The 21646-nt window shown below is 39.2% G+C and overlaps 1 protein-coding gene across 38 annotated transcripts in view; it reads right to left on the bottom strand.

Moving 5' to 3' along the window:
- AKAP9 (A-kinase anchoring protein 9) overlaps positions 1-21646 on the bottom strand; it is a 109738-nt gene that overhangs the window by 60323 nt on the left and 27769 nt on the right. For 17 of the 38 annotated variants that reach the window (XM_083704462.1, XM_083704476.1, XM_083704448.1 and 14 more), the window contains 16 exons: positions 19023-19178; positions 18185-18382; positions 14604-17024; positions 13885-14095; positions 13058-13137; positions 12656-12761; positions 11357-11454; positions 10558-10660; positions 9704-9902; positions 7530-7620; positions 6840-6914; positions 5489-5842; positions 4628-4852; positions 3160-3300; positions 2594-2688; positions 1163-1371 (listed from right to left, as the gene is read on the bottom strand). In XM_083704462.1, coding sequence (XP_083560588.1) covers positions 1163-1371; positions 2594-2688; positions 3160-3300; positions 4628-4852; positions 5489-5842; positions 6840-6914; positions 7530-7620; positions 9704-9902; positions 10558-10660; positions 11357-11454; positions 12656-12761; positions 13058-13137; positions 13885-14095; positions 14604-17024; positions 18185-18382; positions 19023-19178 — 4762 coding nt within the window. The remainder of the gene's footprint in view (positions 1-1162; positions 1372-2593; positions 2689-3159; positions 3301-4627; positions 4853-5488; positions 5843-6839; positions 6915-7529; positions 7621-9703; positions 9903-10557; positions 10661-11356; positions 11455-12655; positions 12762-13057; positions 13138-13884; positions 14096-14603; positions 17025-18184; positions 18383-19022; positions 19179-21646) is intronic. The other 21 variants (XM_083704442.1, XM_083704452.1, XM_083704441.1 and 18 more) reach the window with 3 other exon arrangements.

Raw genomic sequence — 21646 nt, 5'->3', positions numbered from 1 at the left:
CATTCAGTTTTCTATTTTACTTACAGTGGTACCTCTGGATGCGAATGGGATCTGTCCCGGAGCCCCATTCACATCCAGAAGTGAACACAACCCACGTCCGCACACCGCGATTCGCCACTTCTGCGCATGTGCGTAACATCATTTTGACCGTCTGCGCATGTGCGAGCGGCGAAACACAAAGTAACACACTCAGTTACTTCCGGGTTGCTGCAGCAAGCAACCCGAAAATACTTATGCCGAAGCTACAACAACCCGAAGTATGACTGTATTTATTTATTGCAAATTCAACACAGAAGTATGTGGAGATCCTCACTGATGCAGAAATATCTTTACAATGGAATGGAATAGGTCAAGAAACCGTGATAAGTCAGGTTGCAATATTAATGGCTGAACATAATGTCCTGTCTACTTGAAACTAAGCTGAGCTAATGAAGCTCTCCGCACAAACTTTGAGATTGCTGCGGCTTACAGAAGGGACACATTGGAGTTGTCATCAAGCTTGTACTAAGATGTAGTTGTTGCCTGATACCAGTTAATTGTCTACCTGCTGCAGAATTAAAAATGTTGAGCATAAATCAATATATTGTTCAAGCACACTACTTCAAACACACACACACACACACAATTTCTGCCAAATATCAATCTTCTCACAGCGGGGTAGTGGGTTTTGTTTATCCAGCTCCCTGTCTTTGTCTGGGACCTACAAAAGCACATCCTTCAACATAGGGCTGTGTTCTACATCCCCAGTTGGTGGCAGTGATGCTTCTGAATACCAGCTGCTGGAAACCACAGAAGGGGAGAATGCTCTTGTGTTTGCATCCTGTTGTGGATTTCCCACAGGCTTCTGGCTGGCCATTGTGAGAACAAGATACTGGAAGAGATGGACTACTGGCCTGAACCAGCAAGATACAATTAAGTTCTTAGAAATTTACATCCCATGGAACCAATGGCATCATGGAGCCCACTCCATTCCATGGAAAAGATCCAATTAAAAATTAAAGCCCTAAACTATATAAATCCAAACTCAGTTTTCGGTTTCTTATTACAGAATTAGTTTTAGAGCCAAATTTTAGAGTTCCCTTCACACACCTGTTGTTGTCAGTACAGATTCCAAATAGCTTCCACATAAAAGCAACAGAGAGCATGGCCTCATTGCAAGTACCTGCTTCGTATGCCACACAGATGCTTGGTTTTGCGGAATCCTCAGCTCTGGTCTCCCATGCAAGACTTTTAAAAGGCAACTGACATTTAGATGAGCGATCCAGAAGTCCTACAACATGGCGGCCAATTGTTTCTTCTACAGCTACAGTCGTCTTCACGACTTCCAACAGAATCTTCAACAGTCTGTTATTGGCTTTCTGCAAGGCACATCTGGAAACAGAAAACGGAATGCGAACTCAATCAAAATTTGTGCACTGAGAATTACACGTTACACAACGGTAACAGAAATATTAGATGCAGGGTATAAAGATGCAGACAAAACTTAACAAAATCCAAATAAGCAACAAACGGTAGAAAGTTGAGTGACTGGCGTATTAACTCAAACTGAACCACTTACTTCCACATGAATAAAGTTAATGACTCAAAGCCATGGATAAGGAAACATCAGAACTAAATGACTCCCCCAGGTAGTGCAATAAGCAAAAGAGTTTACTAGCATACTCAATGGTTCCAATTCCCATGGAGAACAGGATGTTGGATGAGATGAAACTTTGATCTGATCCAGGAGGGCTCTTAAAGTATTTTGATGCCTAAAAAAATATATATTTTCTGTTGCTTGATCCTGTGTATATTAAGTTCCCCTATGTTAAATGGAGCCTACCGCAAATAATCATGCATAGAACTGATCTTTTGAGCACCAACTTATGCATGTTTAAGAGATTTTTGGGGCACTTTTGGGGACATGTTTGCTCAGAACCAAGGCTCCATCTGCACTATACATTTAAAGTAACATTACACCAGTTTAAATAGTTCCAGCTTCTCCTAAAGAACCATGAGAACTGTAGTTTAAGGGTTCTGAGAGTTCCTTGGAAAGAAGGATTAACTTTTAAACCACTTTGAGAATCGTGCAGAGAAAAGCACAAGCGACATTACATGGTTCTTTTTATTGTAATCACACAGCTTGTATCTGTCATCCAGCAAAATCACTGTTACGAAAAACCAAACTGTAAATGTAGGTTAGAATAAATGTATAATAATATCATGGAGCTTAGTGTACATGGACAAATCAGTTTCACATATAGAACACAGCCATAGTTGTGACACAAGGCACTAACGATCACTACAAATTCCAGTGATAATACGGCTACTTATTTAATTCAGTAATTAAATTTTAACACCCCACCCTGAGTTTTTAATGTGTAAGCATTCAAAGTAAAAAGAGACAAGGATCCAATCCATGCTCATTTTAGTCAAGCAATGCCTTGAGATGAAAACATCTACAGATCTGTAGTCACATTACATAGCTTGACTGCTAGCAAAGTGCTAACATATCATTGACATTGACCTATCAGCCTCAAAGTTATGCAATTTCTTCCAGCTGTTAGCATAAAGTTTCTCAGGCTGAAATATCTCAGTCTTCTTAACAGCATACCTTTCTTTGGAAAGGATATCCGGAGAAGTTTCTTCATGCTTTCCTTCACCTTCACCAATTTCCTCTTTGGATTCATTCTGACTTACATTTTCACCCTGGGTAAGTTTTGGCAATGGCAGAGAGGAAAAAAGATACAGAAATCCCGTCATATTGGAATCAGCACGCTTTTCTGCTTCACAGTCATGTTATGAAAACGGGAGGGGGAAAACACCCACACCATAATCCACAAGCTTTATATAGATTTAAGTAATAGTTAACTATCCTGTTATCAGATACCTCAAGCTACAGATTGAAATAGTTTAGTCACAGCCTATAAGAATCAAGTTTGTTGTGCTAAGTAAACAGTTTCTTAGTTCCTTGTTGGGCGTTACTACAGCAACATTAAAATTAGAGTTTGCTTTCAATATCATGTCAGCTGCCTATGCCCCACCTTCTTATTTAATCAAACCCCATTTAAGTAAATCTGACACCTAATAGGAAAATGTCCTGTGTTGAAAAGAGCAACAATAGCAAGGCTACTTCATTTACATTCCGCAGCTTCTAAAGACAGCCAAAGTCTACACTACCTGTGTCTGAGTACCACTGTTTTTTAGCTCACAGGGTAGCTTCCCTCTCCCTGCCAGGAGCTGCTCCTTTAGTGATTCTAGTTCCTCTAAAAGCATTTGTTCTCTTTCTGTGATGATGCTTTCACTATCCAGTGTGTCACTCTAAAAAAAGAAGAAGAGCACACCACTAACATATTAGAAATACCACAAAAGGAATCAGATATATACTGTGTCTGACAATCGTAAGGCTGGGTCCCAGATATGACACCGTTAAAAATTCTGATCACTTTGGTCACAGGATTAAAGAGAAAACCAGTCTAAAATTAGGACACTAAGATAAACAGTTCAGTAGTGTGTGTGTGTGTGTGTACGCACGCGCGCACACACACACACACACAAATATTTTTATGTGTATATGGGTTGGCTCTGGACTTGCATTCATGGAAGGAACGGAGACCCAGCAGACACTCTCAGCTGCAGGAGGACCACAGTGATTTTTGCCCATTATTCCTTTCCCTTGCATCCACCTTCTATGCTGTTCTTGAGGGTTCTGTAGCCCTCTGGAATAGCTTTCCAGGTGGCTGCAAGGCCAGAGGAGAAATTGGGGGGGACGGGACCCAGCTCCCTTCCTCTATGCAAATAAAACTCCAGTGAACGCAAGTCTGGATAGAATCTCTCTCTCTCTCTCTCTCTCTCTCTGTGTGTGTGTGTGTGTGTGTACATACACAGAGTTTTTAACATATATTGGCAAACAAAATGTATTCATTCTGCTTAATCAATTCTGCCATAAGATTGACACAAACACCCCTTTATTTGCATTCTTTATGGGGTGGTATTATTTAATCTCAGGCAAAAAGTAGAACCTTTTCATTCTCATATCAAAGACATCTATATATTTTCTGTTCATGGGTTGCCTAGAGAGAGCTAAATCATGAGCCTGGATTCGGATGACAAACTAAACCAAATCATGACTTAGGTTCAGTACAGTGCAGCAGCAGCAGCAGAACTGATGCTTGTAAAAGGCAAGGACCACTGTTCAATTCATGAAATATCCCCAAGGCTCTTTGAGTTTATGAGAATTGCCAATACCGCATTGGTAGTGACAAGAAAGCTACTCAATTTATCTGTATTTTTTTTAAAAAAAAGTAATAAAGGAAATTTCAAGCCAAACAAGTGAAAAATGTATCCTTCACACAATATGCATCTAGATTCAGGTAGATAGCCGTGTTGGTCTGAAGCAGTCGAAATAAATTTAAAAATTGTCCAGTAGCATATTCTAGATACCATCTGAAGAAGTATGCATGCACACGAAAGCTTATACCCAGAACAAACTTAGTTGGTCTCTAAGGTTCTACTGGACAATTTTTTAATTTATTTCGACAATATGCATCTGTTTGTGCATGTCATAAGTCTTATAGAAAACCATGGGCAGGGGAAGGTTTTTTTTGCCCATATTTCCAGATCTTTCCTGTCTCAGGGCTCACATTACCTCTGCTAACTGTACTTTAAGCCTATCAAGCTCTGCTAGGAGGATCTCTTGGTTTTCTTTCTGCAGCTCCATCTGCTTCATGTGACCCTGTTTCAATATTTCTGTTGCCTGCTGATGTTCCTGATGCTGACGGACAAGCTCTTGACGCATATCTTCCAAACGCTCTTCATACAATGATCTCTGACTTGAAGATACTATGCTGGAGGTTGAAACTTCATTTTGAATCTGTAATGTTTGTTGGCAAGTATTAAAAATGGCATGAGTTCCATGAAGTAAATTTTTTTATCTTACATAGATGTACCTTACATTACCTGTATGCCACCAACATCAGATTTTAAAACTCAAGAAGTTTAAAGCCATGCTTTGCTAATAAGAACATTTATGGTAATAAAATGTTATTTACAGCACAGTCCTATTGATATACACTCAAAGTAAGCACCATCAAGTACAAGAAAACTTACTCCAAAATAAGCATGCAGGATTGCAACCTTAGTGAACTTTTAGTCTTTTATGTCCTTTTTTGCATTATTTTGTTTGAACCAGGCTTCCTCAACCTTGGCCCTCCAGATTTTTAAGACTACAATTCCCAGCATCCCTGACCACTGGTCCTGCTAGCTAGGGATCATGGGAGTTGTAGGCCAAAAAAACATCTGGAGGGCCAAAGTTGAGGAAGCCTGGTTTGAACTATACAAGCTGAATATCAACCACCACAATTACAGGATATCCACCCTGCCCCCATTCTCAAGCATTATTGTTCACAACAGAATGAGTGGTTTGCTAACCATGCACTGGGAACAAAGAAAATTCACCAAATTATGATTTTCAAAGTAATTTTTTTGAAATATGTTTGATTGTATTTACCAGAGATGAATTCTGCATAAGCTCTCTATCACTTAAGGAAGAGATTGTTGAATCAAAGTTGTGTAACCCAAATGTTTTAGCAGGCTTAACATCTGGTTGAAATTGTCCTTCAAGTGATGAAATTTCACCACATTCTTCACTGATCTCTCTGCTAAGTGATTTGGATTCTTCATAATTAGGCATCGAAATGAGAAGAGAAGCACTATCGAATTTTTCAAGACATTCCTTTCTAGTGAAATTATTTTCTTGCTGAGTTTCTATTGGTACTACCGATAATATTTCTTCTTCCTTTAGATTTGCAATCCTTGCTAGTTCATTTTTCTGTGCAAACTCAACGCTCATGGTTACCACCACCTTAATAAATAACAAATTGAGAGTGAGAGAAAGAGAGGAGCTACTTTAGATTTCCATATAGATCAATGAATGATACATTCCCTCCATCAGTGACAGCATAAAATTAAGCTTGCATTATACATATTGTAACAAGTATTCAACAAAACAAATGATTTTTATTTTTAATCATTTGTAACATTTGATAAATGGCAGAAATATACATGGGTTAACAGGAATTAGCTAAAGGGATGTTGAAGTAGTACAACGGGCAATATCTATATAAGGACTTGCTTATAAGGCAAAACATACTCCTCAAAGTATTCCACAATACACACAGCACTGACAGGAGTACTTCTTGACTCAGTTTAGTTTATACCAAACCATGATTTGTGCTAACCATACTTAAGAAGCCAAACTACAGTCTGAATCAGGTCTGGAGAAAGTTTTCCAGACCATGAGCTGCATTTCCTCACGGACAACTTGTGGGGCACAGGAAATTAAATGCCAGTGGTCAGCTGACACAGGCAAATCTGGGTGAAGTAATAGAGGTACTCTTATGTTTGGACAGTTGGCTACATTTCAGCCACCCAAAAACCAGAGGTTTCCACACTCCATCACCCACTACCATCACTCCTTCCTTCATCGAAGCATCACAGTTCAAGGAGACATTCAAGCTAGGCAAAAGACTGTGATGAGAATGCAGGGCTGATGAGGGGTATGGCCCTGGGAGACTCTCAAGTGTGGAATAGAAAGGCTTGAAGGGATTCATTTGACAACCCACCCCCCAGCCTTAAGTTCCCCAACCCTGTTTGAAACTACCATACAAATGATGCTTTACACTGTTTGTCAGTCTTGTTTGCTCAGAACTCCTGTATTTACAGGCAATTGGCTCTCTGATTGGCCTATATACACTGTCTGTCAGTTTAGACGTAATGCCAAACTATAGTAAACCTTCCTTAACCATGTTTTGGCATGATTCTGAATTAAGCCCCAATATATTGCCCAAGAAAGATGGTACCTTTGCTACTTCTTGCAGTAATTTTTCTTGGTACTGTTCTTCCAGAAATTCAGTAACAGCAATGTCATTAGTGAGCTATATATACATTAAAAAAACAAACAAAGATTTTTTTAAAAAAGAAAATCACTTTTGACTATTCTAAAAAGTTAACTGTACATATTATAAGCTATGCCTTCAGCATGAAGCAAGGTGATGGCCAGGCATAGACTTTCAAAGTATACAACACTGATTTCTACAAGTAATATAATAGCAGCTCTTTTACTGGCTAAAGCACAGGTTTTTGTAGGGGCTCAGCAGTGACTCATCCTACATCTCATATTGTAGGTAATAACAGCCCACACCACAAAGCCGTTTTTTTTTGCTGCAGCAGAATTGACACAGCACATTACCCTTTTGAAACACATGCTGAGTGTTCTATCTCAGAATCAAATATAAGTTATTAAGAGTAAGCAGAATCTCCTGACCAAGTATGAAATCACTTTACAGTATTATCATTTGCTCAAGAGGCCCAAATCTACTTAAATAAAGCTAAAGGTAGTTAGATCACTGCAAATCAATTAATCCCAGATGAAATCTGTTTACAAGTTTTGTGTGTGCTTGTGTGTGGTTTATGTTGATGAGGATCTCTTATTTGTAAACACTAAAAAGTATGCTGGGAAAAAAGTAACAATCCAGAGTAATCTACAGTACCTCTTCTGGGTTTTCTGTACATTGTTGATGATCACTTTTAGTATTCTTCCCATTCTGCTTAACTTCATTTTCCTGTGATTCCACAGAAATGCTAAAAAGAAAATTTAATAGGTGAAGCACATTTCTTCTCCTAAGATGTGTCCATTGTTAAAACACCCATCAGAGTCACAGATACAATGAAACTTTCCAAAGCAATCCAATATTAATAGATAACATCATCAATATCGTTTCTCAAAAGTGGCAAGTACAGTCATACATTGGTTTTCAAACAGCTGAGTTCTCGAATGTTTTGGCTCCCAAATGCCGCAAACCCGGAAGTAACTGCTGCGGTTTGCAGACTATTTTTGAAAGCCGAACATCCGTTGGGGCTTCTGTGGCTTCTGATTGGCTGCAGGAGCTTACTGTAGCCACATATAAACTGCGCTTTGGTTTCCAAACATTTTGGAAGTCGAACGGACTTCCAGAACGTATTCCATTTGACTTCCAAGGTACAACTGTGCATGAAAAGGAGGCCATATTTCTTACAACTACAGAACATAAATATCAGAGGTATCAAAACAATTTTACTGACAGATAGCTGAAGGGTGATCTGTGTCAAGTCTGGGAGTTTCCAAAACCTAAAAGCACACTGGGTGGGACCTTATAAACAAGCCGCTCTCATGCTTGTCAGGGCGCCTCCAGTTAACCAAACCAATTTCCCCTTTCTTACCGGGAGGAGAGGCACTAGTATATTTGCCTCTTCTCCTCCCTTCATGCTAAAATAGTACATGGTACCCTCATCCTTGGTCTCATACTGCGGCGCCAATAGAATACCAGGGGCTTGATAGTATGAAGGTTTTCCCTGCTATCCCAACTGCTGCATTCTGCTTTGCAGATGATCTCTCACATCCACACTCTCTGCCGCAGCTCTTTAGCGCTCAAGCAGCAAAGACACACAAGGGAGGGACTGGTGTTTGTTGTTGATATTCAGCCCCATCCCTTGTGCTTTTATGTTCCTGCTGTTTCTCTAGATCCTGCGGAAGCTGGAAACCAGGTGTTTTCAATTTCCCCAGGGCCAGGACTCACCCTGCAGCAGATGATCTCTCTCATGCCCTATTCATTATCACTCTGCAGTTCTTAAAAGCTCAGAGTCTGGGTCGGAGTGATATTCAATCTTTCCCCCAGTGCTCCTGTTCTCTATGATCAACATGCAACAATGATAATAATGGCATTGTACTTGTTCTGGTTATCAGCTGTTTTGTGGAGCAGGGAAACCATGATTATCTCCCTCATGTTCTTGTTCCTTCTTGATTCTCTGGCTAAGCAATACCACTGCTAAGGATTTGAAAACAAGTGGAGTCAGATAAACCCAGACTTTCAATATCATATCATATCATCATCATCATTTTAAATTTCTTACCCATCCTTTACCGTGAGGTCTCACAGGGCAGGTTACAACAATTTGTGTTCAATTTGCATTGCACAACATTGAATTTGATGGACTAATGTTCTGCCTTGGTGTTCAACAGTGTTCTTTGTCCCTGTAGTTTCCCTGAATAGGATGTTCCTGGACCCCTGGGGATTCTATTCCTAATCTACTAGAAACTGATTTTAATATCATAGTTCTAAATTGTAACCTGGCCTGTAGGACCTCATGATGAAGGATGGGTAAGAAATTTAAAGTAATAACGATAATAATATGATATTGAGTGCATCTTAGACTGGAAAGATTTACTTTTCAGGGTTTGGGTTTATCTGATTCCAGTTGTTTCCAAGTCCTCAGCAGTGGTATTGAAGGGTAGCAGAGTTTCAGACAGGAGATGCCAGGGATTGAACTGGGACTTTCTGCCTGCAAAGCTTTTGTTCTACAAACCACGTCATGGCACACACCCCGTCACAAATCATTCAGAAATCATGGTCTGAAGTGGTGGAGGCAACCTGCACCATCATTCTCCCAACAGCAGTCTCTTTTCACTGATCCTATACAAGTGAAGAAACCATCACATTTTCTTTTGCTTATAAGACAATATGGTTGCAAATGGGGAAATCCTTGAGGAGAAAGCAAAATGCCCCCGTCATATACCAAAATGGTGGTGGGGAGCAAACTCATTTTTAGCTATGGAACAAAAATGCTTGTGTGATCTCTGTTGTAGCTTTTGTTGTTGAAAAAAGGGGAAAGCCAAAATCATAGGTACCTGAAGCAATTGGAAGCCACACTGGCATCTTGGAGTCTGCTTTGTAAGTGGACTATCTCTGCAGTATATCTTTCCTCAGTTTCTTTCAACTGCTGATGGAAATATGATCTGAGGCGCTTCACTTCCTGAGCATGTTGTTCTTCAAGTCGAGTTTTAAAGTTATCCATGTCTTCCCAACAGGGTGACCTCACTTTAAGATCTATGTATGAACAAATCAAACAATAATTCTAAACATGCCGTATGCATAAACCGGGGTGCGGGGGGGGTGGGGAAGCAATGATACCAGAGCAACATTTCCTTTTACAACAAATACAATTTGTTTGGGGCGGTACTAGCAATCACTCCAAAGGGTTTAGGAATTCACGTGAGCTTCTCAGTAGCATCCGACTTTCAGGGTTCTCAGCCCGAGAATGACAACTGAGTGGGGCCCTCATCAAGATGGGCCAGCACTACCAGCGGTGTCAGGGCATGTTCTAAAGGTAGAAAGATACTGAATCAAGCCCAGATTCAGGTACAGAGGTACCTTCAGAAGAGAGTGACCCCTGGTCTTCAGCTGTAGGGAGAGCTTTCTTTTCTCCCCATTCTTGCTCCTCAACTAGCATACATGCAGTACCCAGATCAAAACGGTACCTCCATATTTCACATGAGTTGTCAGCGTTTTTTTTCATTCCACACCCTCAAAGCACTAGGCAAGTTTATTCACTCTAGAATTTCTTCAATGCTCCCCCCACCCCATGTACATTTTGAGACTTGCCCAATATGGGAAGGGTCTGTGGCGTTGTAACCGATTTAAATGTATTTCTTTGCTTATATTACACAGATCTTCTAATTTGACTTTAAATGTATATCTTTACCAGCAAGATCCTGTGACGGAGTAGGTAAACATTCTACACTCTGTTGAAGACAGTCGTTTTCTTTTCCATTGTATTCTGCAAATGATGCCTCTTGCTCTTCAAGCTGGAGAAAATTAAATAGAACCAAATGGGAGACATGGAACATGAACTTTCTTTCTAAAATTGCTGCTAACATTTTACTTTTTGTATATCTTGCTGAATTCTGCATAAATGTGGACAGTTTCGAAGTTGTGATAAAACTATATTGCCACTGAAATGTATATATATCTAACTAACTCATACCTCTTTGGTTGTCCTTAAGTTATTATGTCAACAGTCTTCGGTGCCTTCATTTCTGTGCATGTATACTCAGAAGCAAGCCCCACTGAATTTCCAAAAATATATATTCTATCCTTAAATAACATAAGAGAAGATGCATCTAGCTCAGCATCCTGTTGTCAGTTGACAACCAGATTCCTGTGAGAATCCCGCAGCAGCACCTGTGTGCAACAGCACATTTCCCCAGGTGGTTCACAGCACCTGGTATACAGAGGCATACTGCCTCCCATAAACAGAAATATAATGTAGCATTCATCAGCATTAGCCATTAATTGCCTTGTTTCATTCTCCTTAAAGCCATCCAAGCTGGTGACCATCACCACTGCTTTGGGAAGCAAGTGCCATAGTTTAACTATGAACTATGGGAGTAAGTACTTCCCTTACCATCAGTGATATTTACAATGCAGTGTTATGCATGTGTAACTCAGAAAAGTGGCTCACTCCTTAATTCTGTCTAGGATACAAGCAAAAGGCAACCTACCTTTTTTCTGTCTTTCAAAAACTTTGAATGATAGTCCAGTAATCTGTGATACTCTTCCATTATCTTGCTCAGAAGAATTTGCAGGGTTCCTTGCAAAGCTAAAGGCAGAGAATGAATCAAACACAATTATTGTGTTGCTCTAGTTTATTCATCTCTTTTCTTTCTATAAACATTACATTAAACAGCATTCCACTGCTATGTTTTTGGAAAATGTAGTACAGTGATACCTCAGGTTAAGTACAGTGGTGCCCCGCAAGACGAACGCCTCGCAAGACGAAAAACCCGCTAGACGAAAGGGTTTTCCGTTTTGGAGGCGCTTCGCAAAACGAAATCCCCTATGGGGTTGCTTCGCAAGACGAAAAAAATCTTGCATCCCCCCGCGGGTTTTTTTCGCTTTTTTCGCCCTTTTCTTAAGCCGCTAAGCCGCTTATCAGCTGTTCTGCTGATAAGCCGCTTAACAGCTGATCGCTGGAAGCCGCTTGACAGCTGTAGCGCTAATCTGCTAAGCTGTCAATGGGCTTGCTTCGCAAGACGAAAAAACCGCTATACGAAGAGCCTCACGGAACGGATTAATTTCGTCTTGCGAGGCACCACTGTACTTAATTCGTTCCGGAGGTCCGTTCTTAACCTGAAACTGTTCTTAACCTGAAGCACCACTTTAGCTAATGGGGCCTCCTGCTGCTGCCACACCGCCAGAGCACGGTTTCTGTTCTTATCCTGAAGCAAAGTTCTTAACCCAAGGTAATAATTCTGGGTTAGCGGAGTCTGTAACCTGAAGCGTATGTAACCTGAAGCGTATGTAACCTGAGGTACCACTGTATATTCTTTTTACCTTGCCTTTTTTATTCTCTCAAGCAGCTCTGATGATTCACCCCAAGTATTTTACCATGGAGTCATGCTGCTTACTTTTCCTATTGGATCATAACAATTTTTAACTTGCTGTAGAATTCTCATGGTCACAGAACCCTTTCCTAAAGTCTCCCTTTAGACTTCTCAAGCCTCTTTCCTGCCCCTTTGCCCACAGCTATGGCCTCCAAGGCTTCCTGAATCCCATCTAGAAAGCTAACATTCTGCTAGAATATCACTGCTCCAATTGCTCCTGTGCCATCCACTGCCTGCTGAACTCTGGTAAAGAGATTAGCTGTTTACATAGCAAACTCCCAGCCTTGCTATGTTCCAGCCAGTGCTAGCTTCAGCTCCAAGTTGCTCCTCAGATAAAAGCAGCATTTCTATGTTTACAACTGCTACCAAGGAGATAAAAGACAGGACTATAAAATTAAGATTTGTGTTTTTTGTTACCTTGAGCTTCTGCTCTTGATATTAACACTGAGTTCGATTGTTCTCTCTCCCCAGCACCAGATTCAACAGCAGGTGAAACATTTTCAAGTTGAACGCTGCAAAGGGACTATAAGCAAAGGAAGAAAGTTAAACATATTCCTATTGCATCTGATTGTATCAAGCAAACAGGACTAGGTCAATAAAACCATTATAACATCTTGATTCTTCCTCCTAAAATGGGGCATGAAGAGAATTTAGCAAGAGGTAGATCCACAATTCAACAATCCTAAGAGATTCACCCATATCGTTCTCATATGAGATGTAGGGATCCACAAGTGCACACAATAAAGGAACTTTTGGTTTAATTTTAATAGATGAAAGAACACAGGATTTGCAAGTATCCTGTGGTAAAATGCTTCTCACCTGAGTGAGCTTAGAACATTCTTCAGCTACTGTTTTGCTAAGCCTTTCTAGATGCACCCATGGAGACTGGCCTTCTTCATCTGTGAAGATAAACCATCACTGAAAATTATTTATTTTAGAATGCTTTCCAACAATTTGAGAAAGGGGGACAATAAAGACACATGTTTGGGTCTGTTTTATCTGTACGCTATAATAAAATTCAAAATACAAAGCAGAGCAATCAGTTGAATGAATGATTTATTACAGCCACCAACCGGTGAAATACACAGACCAGTGAAATTAGAAGACAACAGTGGAGGGTCAAAGAAACATAGAGATGCCTCCAAGCAAAGGCAGGAAATGAATTGAAGCCTCTCAACGTTGGACACCTAGCTACTTCTTCTGAAGTTTGGCATTTCCTAAGGAGCAACCAAATCCCACATGATAACCTTTCTCACTCATGAGAGGAAGCAGAAAGAATAAACCAACCACTTTGCACAAAGTAAAATCTTGAGATAATCTGCTGGTTGGAATTTGCTAAACCAAATGCCTGCCTCAGATTGGGAGTCAGAGTTCTGCATTTGTATACCTTAGCATCTTATGTAAAAAACAAACTACAGCATTGCTTTTTAAGGTCAAATCTGTTTAAACCGGATACAAATGTTAAATCAGAAATCAAAAATTAAAATAAGAAGACACCAAAAACCTGCTTTACGTGCTACATCATGAGCACCATAATAATGTATGCAATGGTCTACTGCTGCTAAACTAAAACCAACTACTAATACAAAAGCACTGCCGCATATTTAAAACTTCAAAAAGAATTTTCCTCCCCTTCACCACTTTACCTAAGTTTTGATTTTTAACGTTCTGAAGATCTAGTTGGCTTTTCTTAAGTTCATTCAGTTCTTGTGCATGATGGGACTGGAGCTCTTCTTTAAGAGCAGAGAGCGCATTCTCCTTTTCATTTTCCATGCATTCGCGCACTTGGTCCACGTGAGCCGAGTAAACCAAAGACAGGCAAATGCGCTGGGCTTCCATCTGCAGTTTTAAATCGCTCTAAGTAGAGATGGGCATCGTATGAGGGTATCAATAAACGTTTTTCTAATGAATGGCTTTAAACGTAGCATCAAAACATTGGCAAATCAGCATTTGAGCTTATTTTACAAGACTTCAATCGATCATGCAAAATTAAAAAAAAACCTGAATACCAAAGTTCTCACTAAACATTGCCACATCTCTCCCACTCCCAGCCCCACTTCTCTGCTGTTCACTCCGTTGTTCACTATGTACCATACTAAGAAACCATGTTTCCTTTGCAAAAATTCAAATCACACTTATCCGCAAGGCTGTAACGTTTGCCAGAAAATGCTGACTCTTTACTAGGCCTCATAGTGACTGGATTGATTTAGAGGGAACATTCTCAATTTCAAAGCACAGCCACTCTTTTTAATGAGTTCAGTAGGACTTTTTTATGGGTAGATATGCATAAGATTACACGGAGACATATTAGCTGCTGAGACGCAAGCATAGCGGAAATGTTAATTGTGTGGGTTACCATAAATACCTGTTCAGATTTCAGCATATCCAACTGCTCCTGAAGCTCACTTTCACTTTGCAAATGGTTCAGACATGAAGAGCCTCCTGCTAGCCCATCATTCATTTGGTGAAAGTTATCCAGCAGTGATTCTGGCTCTGATATTGAATGTTCAATTGTCTCTTCCACTGGAACATGATGAACCACACTCTGGTTTGCTATCAGTTTCTCCTCTCTTATAGCTTTGTCATAGTCTTTGTATGAATCAGGAACAAAGCCTGTGTGTTCACAAACTCTGGGGTGATCTGTCTGTAGCCCCCCATTGGGGTATTTTGTCTCATGTTCACATGAGTTCATATTCTCTTCCAGTCTGTGGCTAACTAGCACTTCTAGTTCTTTACATTTCACTGACATGTGCTCTTTATCTTGTTTTAGAGATCTAACTTCTTCATTTAATTGGCATATCTGACTACTCTTTAATTTCAATTGTTCAGAAAGATCAGAAAGTCTCAGTGAAAGTTCTAGCTTCTCACGCTGAGTGACCTCAAGCTTTTCCATAAGCTCTGTTGTGTCTTTTTCAACAACCTCCTCAACATCAAATGTTTCTGATCTTAGGATCTTCTCTCTCTTACCACAAACAATCGTACTTTGATTTTTCAGTACAACTGATGTATCTCCTTGTAAATGTTGGATCTCATCTGCCAAAGCCCGGAGCTTGGCTTCATACTCTGCTTCTCGCTTGTCCTTGCTCTCTTCTAAATCCAATTTTACCTTTAGTAGAGAAGCATGGGTTTTTTGGAGCTCCTGGTAATTATGCTCAGCAAATGAAAAGGAATTCTGTAGCCTTTCAATCTCTTCTTTAAGTTCAATATCTTGTTTTACAAGTTTCTCATTTTCTGCTATCAGGTTGTCTATTCTGCTTTGCAAATCAAATTCTTCTGACTCGGAACTAATGCCATCAGGGAAGCTTTCTTCTGTATTCCTAATAGAATATTTCTTTAGCTTCTCTTTCAGAGCATTGCTTTTGTCTTCAAGAAAATTGTTTTGTGATTCAAGTAAGGTACATTTTTCTTGAAAACTATCTTCTCGTTCTTTCATTTGCTTTTCTAATAATTCTGTTTTCAGCTGCAACACCTGAACTTCCTGCTCAAGTGTTCCCTTTTCTTTTTCTCCTAGTCTAAGCGCTTCTATCTCCTTTTGGAGGTCCTGGATCTGAAGCATCATTTCTTCAGATTTAGAATTTACAATAGACTCCTGCAAATCTTTTAGCCTTGCTATTTCTAATGTGAGCTCATTCTGCTTTGCTATTAAGTTTTCATTTTCAAATTGCATAGCTTCCATCTTTTTGCTCATTTCATTTTGTAAGTCATCCAACTGCTGTTTCGACTGCATAATCATATTATCTTTAAGATTTTCAGTGTTTATTCTGTGCTCTTGCTGTAGATCATCTCTAAGTTTTGATAACTCTTCTTCATGGCTGAACAAAAGATGAGTCCTCAGTCTCTCTAGTTCAGCTTCTTGAGATTCAGCCATCCTGCCCAAAACTGCATCCTTTTCTCTTTCTAGCATTTCAAGTTTTATTTTGTAATTTGTAACTTCTGCCTCATGTTTCTCTTCTAATTCTTCCCTGATCTCAGATGCAGCAGCAAGTTGTGCTTTCAGTTCTGCGGTAGTGATTTGTAACTGGTCTACTTCATGTAACTTTGATTCTCTCTCATTTATGGTCTGCTTGGCTCTCTGAATTTGCTCTCTTGCAAAGTCCAGCTCTTGACAAAGATCTTCAACTTTATTTTGCAGAGCAGACTTTTCTGAGGATAATATTTCAAGCTGCTGTGATAAATCTTGCCTCACCTTTTCTTTCTGGTAAGTAGCTTCCTGAAGCATGAGGTTCAATTCGTTAATTGCAATATTCATTAAATGCATCTGGTCTTCATTAGTATTACCAGAGTGTAAACTCAACGTTCTCTCCATATCTGCTTTTTGTTGGGCAAGAAGCTTTTCAATCTCCATTGTATGTTCCCTAACCAACTCTTGCTTCATTTGCACAATCTGCTGCCCATGAACTTCCTCCAATTCTGCTCTGAGGTCTGCAAGTCTCCTTTGTGCTTCAAGTTCCATTCTTTCTACAATATCATTGTCATGCTGGCTATCTTTGTGATATCGTTTTTGTAGCTCTTCCACAGTTCCCATTAATTGCTTTATTTCATCAGAACATTGCCTTTCCTTTTGTTTAGAGCTGCTTAATTCTACTCTCACATTCTGTATTTCTTGATTCTTTTGCAAGATCTCTTCTTTTACTTCTTCAAGTGAGTTCTCAGCAGCTGACAGTTTTTTCTGAAGAATAAATATATTTTCTTCCTCTTCTAAAATTTTTGCCTCCAATTCTTCAATAGCTGTTTCTTTTTCCCGTAGTTTTCTCTTTGTAAAATCTTCCTCTGTTTTACATTTTTCCTGTAATAGAAATAAGTTGCTTTGATTTCTTGAATTACCATATTTGACTTACTGCTTTATAAAAACAAAACAAAATGATTTCAAGTGGTATTGCCCATTTTCTGCATGTTCTGAAGACAGCATATAGAGTGATTTCCAAAGCATATACACACTATTTTAAATAGATGCCTACCGTATGTACAATGTGCTTCTTTTTACTTTACGTTATCAAATTTAACTTAAAGCCATTAACTGTTCGTGTGCCTGTCCCATTGTGTATGTATGTATGTGTGTGTGTGTGGTGGTGGGGAGATAATCTAATATTTACTTCACAAAAAGGGAAATGAGAGAAATGAGCAGAATCCTTTCCCTGAATCATCTCCCAACTTGTTTTGATAACTCACTCTGGGTCACTTTTGTGAGGAAAATGACCAATAAATATTAAGAATAAGCATACTGGAAATGGCCCAGGTTAGGAATCCTATGATGAACAGATTGGGAGCGGGAGCAGAAGGAGGAGAAGGAAAAATAGCAGTAGTGATAGTATCTGAGGTGAGAAAGTAAGGTGGAGGAAGGTTCAGCTACCCACACAACCATTTAAATGTAAACATTAGACTCCCTTTGGTCCCCACCATCCTTTTTTATATGTAATCGGGAGCGACACACAATTTAACTAGAATGACTATACCCATCACATCTATCTTATAAGATCCCCCACCACAAACAACATGTATTATTAATATATTACAAAAAGACACAAAAACATGAACATCTAGTTCAACACTGCCTTTGATGGTTGTCAATGAAGTTGTTCAAATTTTGCATAAGAACTGATAAATTCTTGACCATTTATATGGCATCAAGGTATCTTCCATATATGATATTCTAAGAGGTCCAAATTCATTTCAGTTTTTTTGAGGTTGCATATATTTAATTTGTTTATTTAGTTGTCAACATATTTATATACTGCATAGAAATATATCACAGCGGTTTAGAACAATATTTTCAATAATTCTAAAAGGAAGCACTTTTTCATAACACTCACACAAATATGCAGTGTGTTCCCGTGTTTGCATGCTGTAACAATTAGATAATCCTATACACTTGAAGCAAAGAGATTAAATCTCTTTTCAACCATCACCACATGCCTCTAAAAAACACAAGCTTAATGAGAAATATACCATTTCGAAGGCAGTGACTCTCTGTTGCAGAAAGGAAACTTGCAGTTCAAAGTCTTCATTTTTCACTTGAGAATTCTTCAATAGCTGCTCCTGTTCTTCTAGCTGTTGCTGATATGCAAGGATCTGCTGTTTTGCTTGCAGTAAGTCAGCAGCCGTGCTGCTATGACTAGTGTTCCTTAAAGCTTCACTTGCCTGCAACTTATACACAGAATTACTTATTAAAGATCAACTGCTTGAATAACAATTATCAAATTATATGGTGGTTGGAGCCAATTAGCATTCTTCATTTCTTTTCCATTAAAGCAGCACATTCGTTGTATTCTAGAGAATTAATGTTGTTACTCTCTGCAAGCCTGGAGTACAATATGGGCCCGCTCAGCCTTTCCGCCACTGTATTTTTGTGGGTCATTTTTGTGAAGCAAACTGTCTTGGATGCAATGAGACAAAATTATTTGTCCCAATAAAGGTTGCATGATGTCAGATATACATTCTCTTTCCGTAGTGTCCAAATTACAAGGAACAAAAAGTATAAGCCAAGCTGTAGCAGTTAACCTGTAGTGTGATGAGGCAAGCCAATTTATTGGCCACACCTTCAGAGCAACCTCATAAATAAGCCCACAAAATTTATTAGCTTTAACAGAATTGCAAACAGTTTGCACTGAGGTAAGTCCCACTTTATTCACTGGGACTAATCCCTGCACAGTGTGGGGGGTGGGCAGTGGGAGACATCAATATATCATACTGAAGCAGGACTTCCCAATGGAAGAGGAGACAGGCTGCCTTGTATGTATTTTGGCACTGCCTTCAAGGCTAATAAATTTTGTTACCAATAACTTACATGTTGAAACTGAATTTGCAGTTTTTGACTCTGTTCAGTCAATTCCAAAAATTCCTTCATTGTTTCATCCTTTTCTTTCCTTGCTTGTTGCAGATTAGCAGTGAGCTGTGTGATAATGTCATCTCTTTTTTTGATAGCAGCCTCAAATTCTTGTAACTAAAGGAGGTGAAATTGTAGTATTAACATGGTTCATATCAGCAGCAGCTATTCTGGAGAAACACTAAAAGATACATTCTGCAGCAGCTATTCTGGAGAAACACTAAAAGATACATGTTTCCAGCATAGCTTTCCAAGTACAATTGTGTACTGACCAGGAATATTGTTTCCCTAATTAACACTTTAAAAGGCGAATATTTGATGGCCCTTTAAAAGTTCTATTTTTAAAGAGGTTTAAACTGAACTCTCCTGTCCCCCATTCTAAAGCTTTTCCCCAGAGGAAGATTTTGGAACTGTTTTAATAAAAACTGGAATATATATAAGCAGACTGCAGAATTCAGAGACAATACTAGAAATATTGCAGAAATAAAGCAGACATTGTTGCAACCCTTTGCTCTGCCAGTTCCACTGGCCTCAGTGATGAAGGTAATGGTGACTGAACAGTAATGGATTTGGGAAAGGACTGGAACCTTCTTCTGGAGAGATCCAAAGCCTCTCTCTTCCTGTCAAACTTGATGGACCTTACACTTCAATATAAGATTTAGAGTCTACAAACAATTAAATACTGCCATATCTTTAAAAAAAAACCTAACAAGCTTCACCTAGTTAAAAATTCTGAACAAAGGAGTGCTGACAGTTACCACTTTGTACAAAATAGTTGCCACTATTAAAATCCACATTCAAGTCATTTTTAAAAGCTTCTACCCACACCCAAAGCATAGCAAATGCTCTTCCAAGTCTGTAATCTGTTCCTACCAGTTGCAAAAGATGCAATGTCTGGCATTTATAAATCCCTGAGCTCTGTACATCCACTCAGGTATATTCTGGTACACAATACCACTTTAATCAAACAACAGCACAATTTTAGGGTTTTTCTGCAATATTGCATAAAAATAAATATGGAATACTAAATGGGCATACATGTGGGCAAAGCATCTGAAAAAGTAATACAAGACAGAAGGTGAACGAAAGGAAAGCAAAAGAATCCATGTGCCACACATCTCAGGTAAATATTCTCTTCTGAGACTATTCAACCAATCCAAAGGATTGAGTTTTAGCATTAAAATGGGAGCTTTTTAAATTCTAGACAAACAAAAATTGTTTCAATATAAAGCAAAAAACATGCACCAGTTAGCTCTTATTGAAAAGCAAAAATGCTAAGAGTAGAATTAAATCAAGAAAGTCAAACTGGTACAAGGTTGTACAGTCTAAAGGCGTATCTAAGATAAGTAAATAGCACAGCAGTATGCAGTATGTTTTTAAAATCTAGATCATTTTTCGTTCATTCAAGATTGCAGAACCAAGCAAAAAGCTCACAACCTCTCCAAATAATCTCCATGTAGAGTGACAATGTACAATGCAAAGCACAAATGAATGCTCACGCATACAATCTAAACAGCAAAGTATCAAAGGAAAAACAAGACAACCTACATGAAAAGGTACACTACTAAGCTAAATGAATTTGGTCCAAAAGCAGCTTCAATTAAATGCAGGAAACAACTATAGCTGTTCATTTATTAATTTTTATTTAATCAAATATTTATCCCACCTTTTGACTCCAATGGGGCCAAGGCAGCATATACAATTTCCTTGATTTAAGGTATTTTTTAAAAAACCAGATGCTTGGTAAGAATAAGAATTATCTGGCCTATCAGAACAAACAATGGCCAAGAACCAAAGAATCACGTGCCACCTTCCAAGTGCTTGAATACACTCCCCATTTCCTGGTTCTTCTTCCACTGCTCCTTGCTGCATCAGGTTATCTCTACACTTTCTGGAATAGTTTTTGGGATGGGATTATGGGGGATACAAAGGGAAAGGGGTTGCACAGAAAGCTTGGGCTATAAAGCACTCTCCCTAATATAAAGAAGCCCCTCACTCAGGAAACAAGTAGTGACTACTGCCACTGACAAAGACTTGTCACACTCAAAACACATTATGAAAACTATTTTTAGGAATGGAGTGGGTTTGCAAATAGACGCAATAATTTCCTTCAACATATTTCGAATTTCCCCTCCGGATTTTTGTTTGGTTTGCAGTTGGCACTGTCCTCTGTCAGCTGATGCACAGAAGCACCAGGCCAAAGGCCAAATAATAATTTATAATAATTTATTTGTACACCGCCCGTATGACAGGGTTGCGCCAGCCACTCTATACATCTACATCTATAAATCAGATGCACATGTGTACATTGCCCATTGACACACATGTAAATTATCTAAATGTGCATGGCGTGCATGCAAATTACCCAGCAGTGAATCTACATGGCTGGCTGAAATCTTGTTCCAGTATGGTTGCACAAAAATTCCATGACTGGGCAGATTGCTCAGCCATGCTGTTCCCATGGTCACCCCCATCTTTACCGGGGGCAGGGACAGATGAGAAACCAATGTGGACTATTGTCACATATACACATTACATACAGAGAACCTTTAATAATATGGGGCAGACACAATTTTAGCAGCCAT

This window comes from Podarcis gaigeae (genome assembly GCF_964106915.1).
Source record: "Podarcis gaigeae genome assembly, chromosome: 12".
Classification (NCBI taxonomy): Eukaryota; Metazoa; Chordata; class Lepidosauria; order Squamata; family Lacertidae; genus Podarcis; species Podarcis gaigeae.
This window is presented reverse-complemented; position numbering and strand designations above follow the sequence as displayed.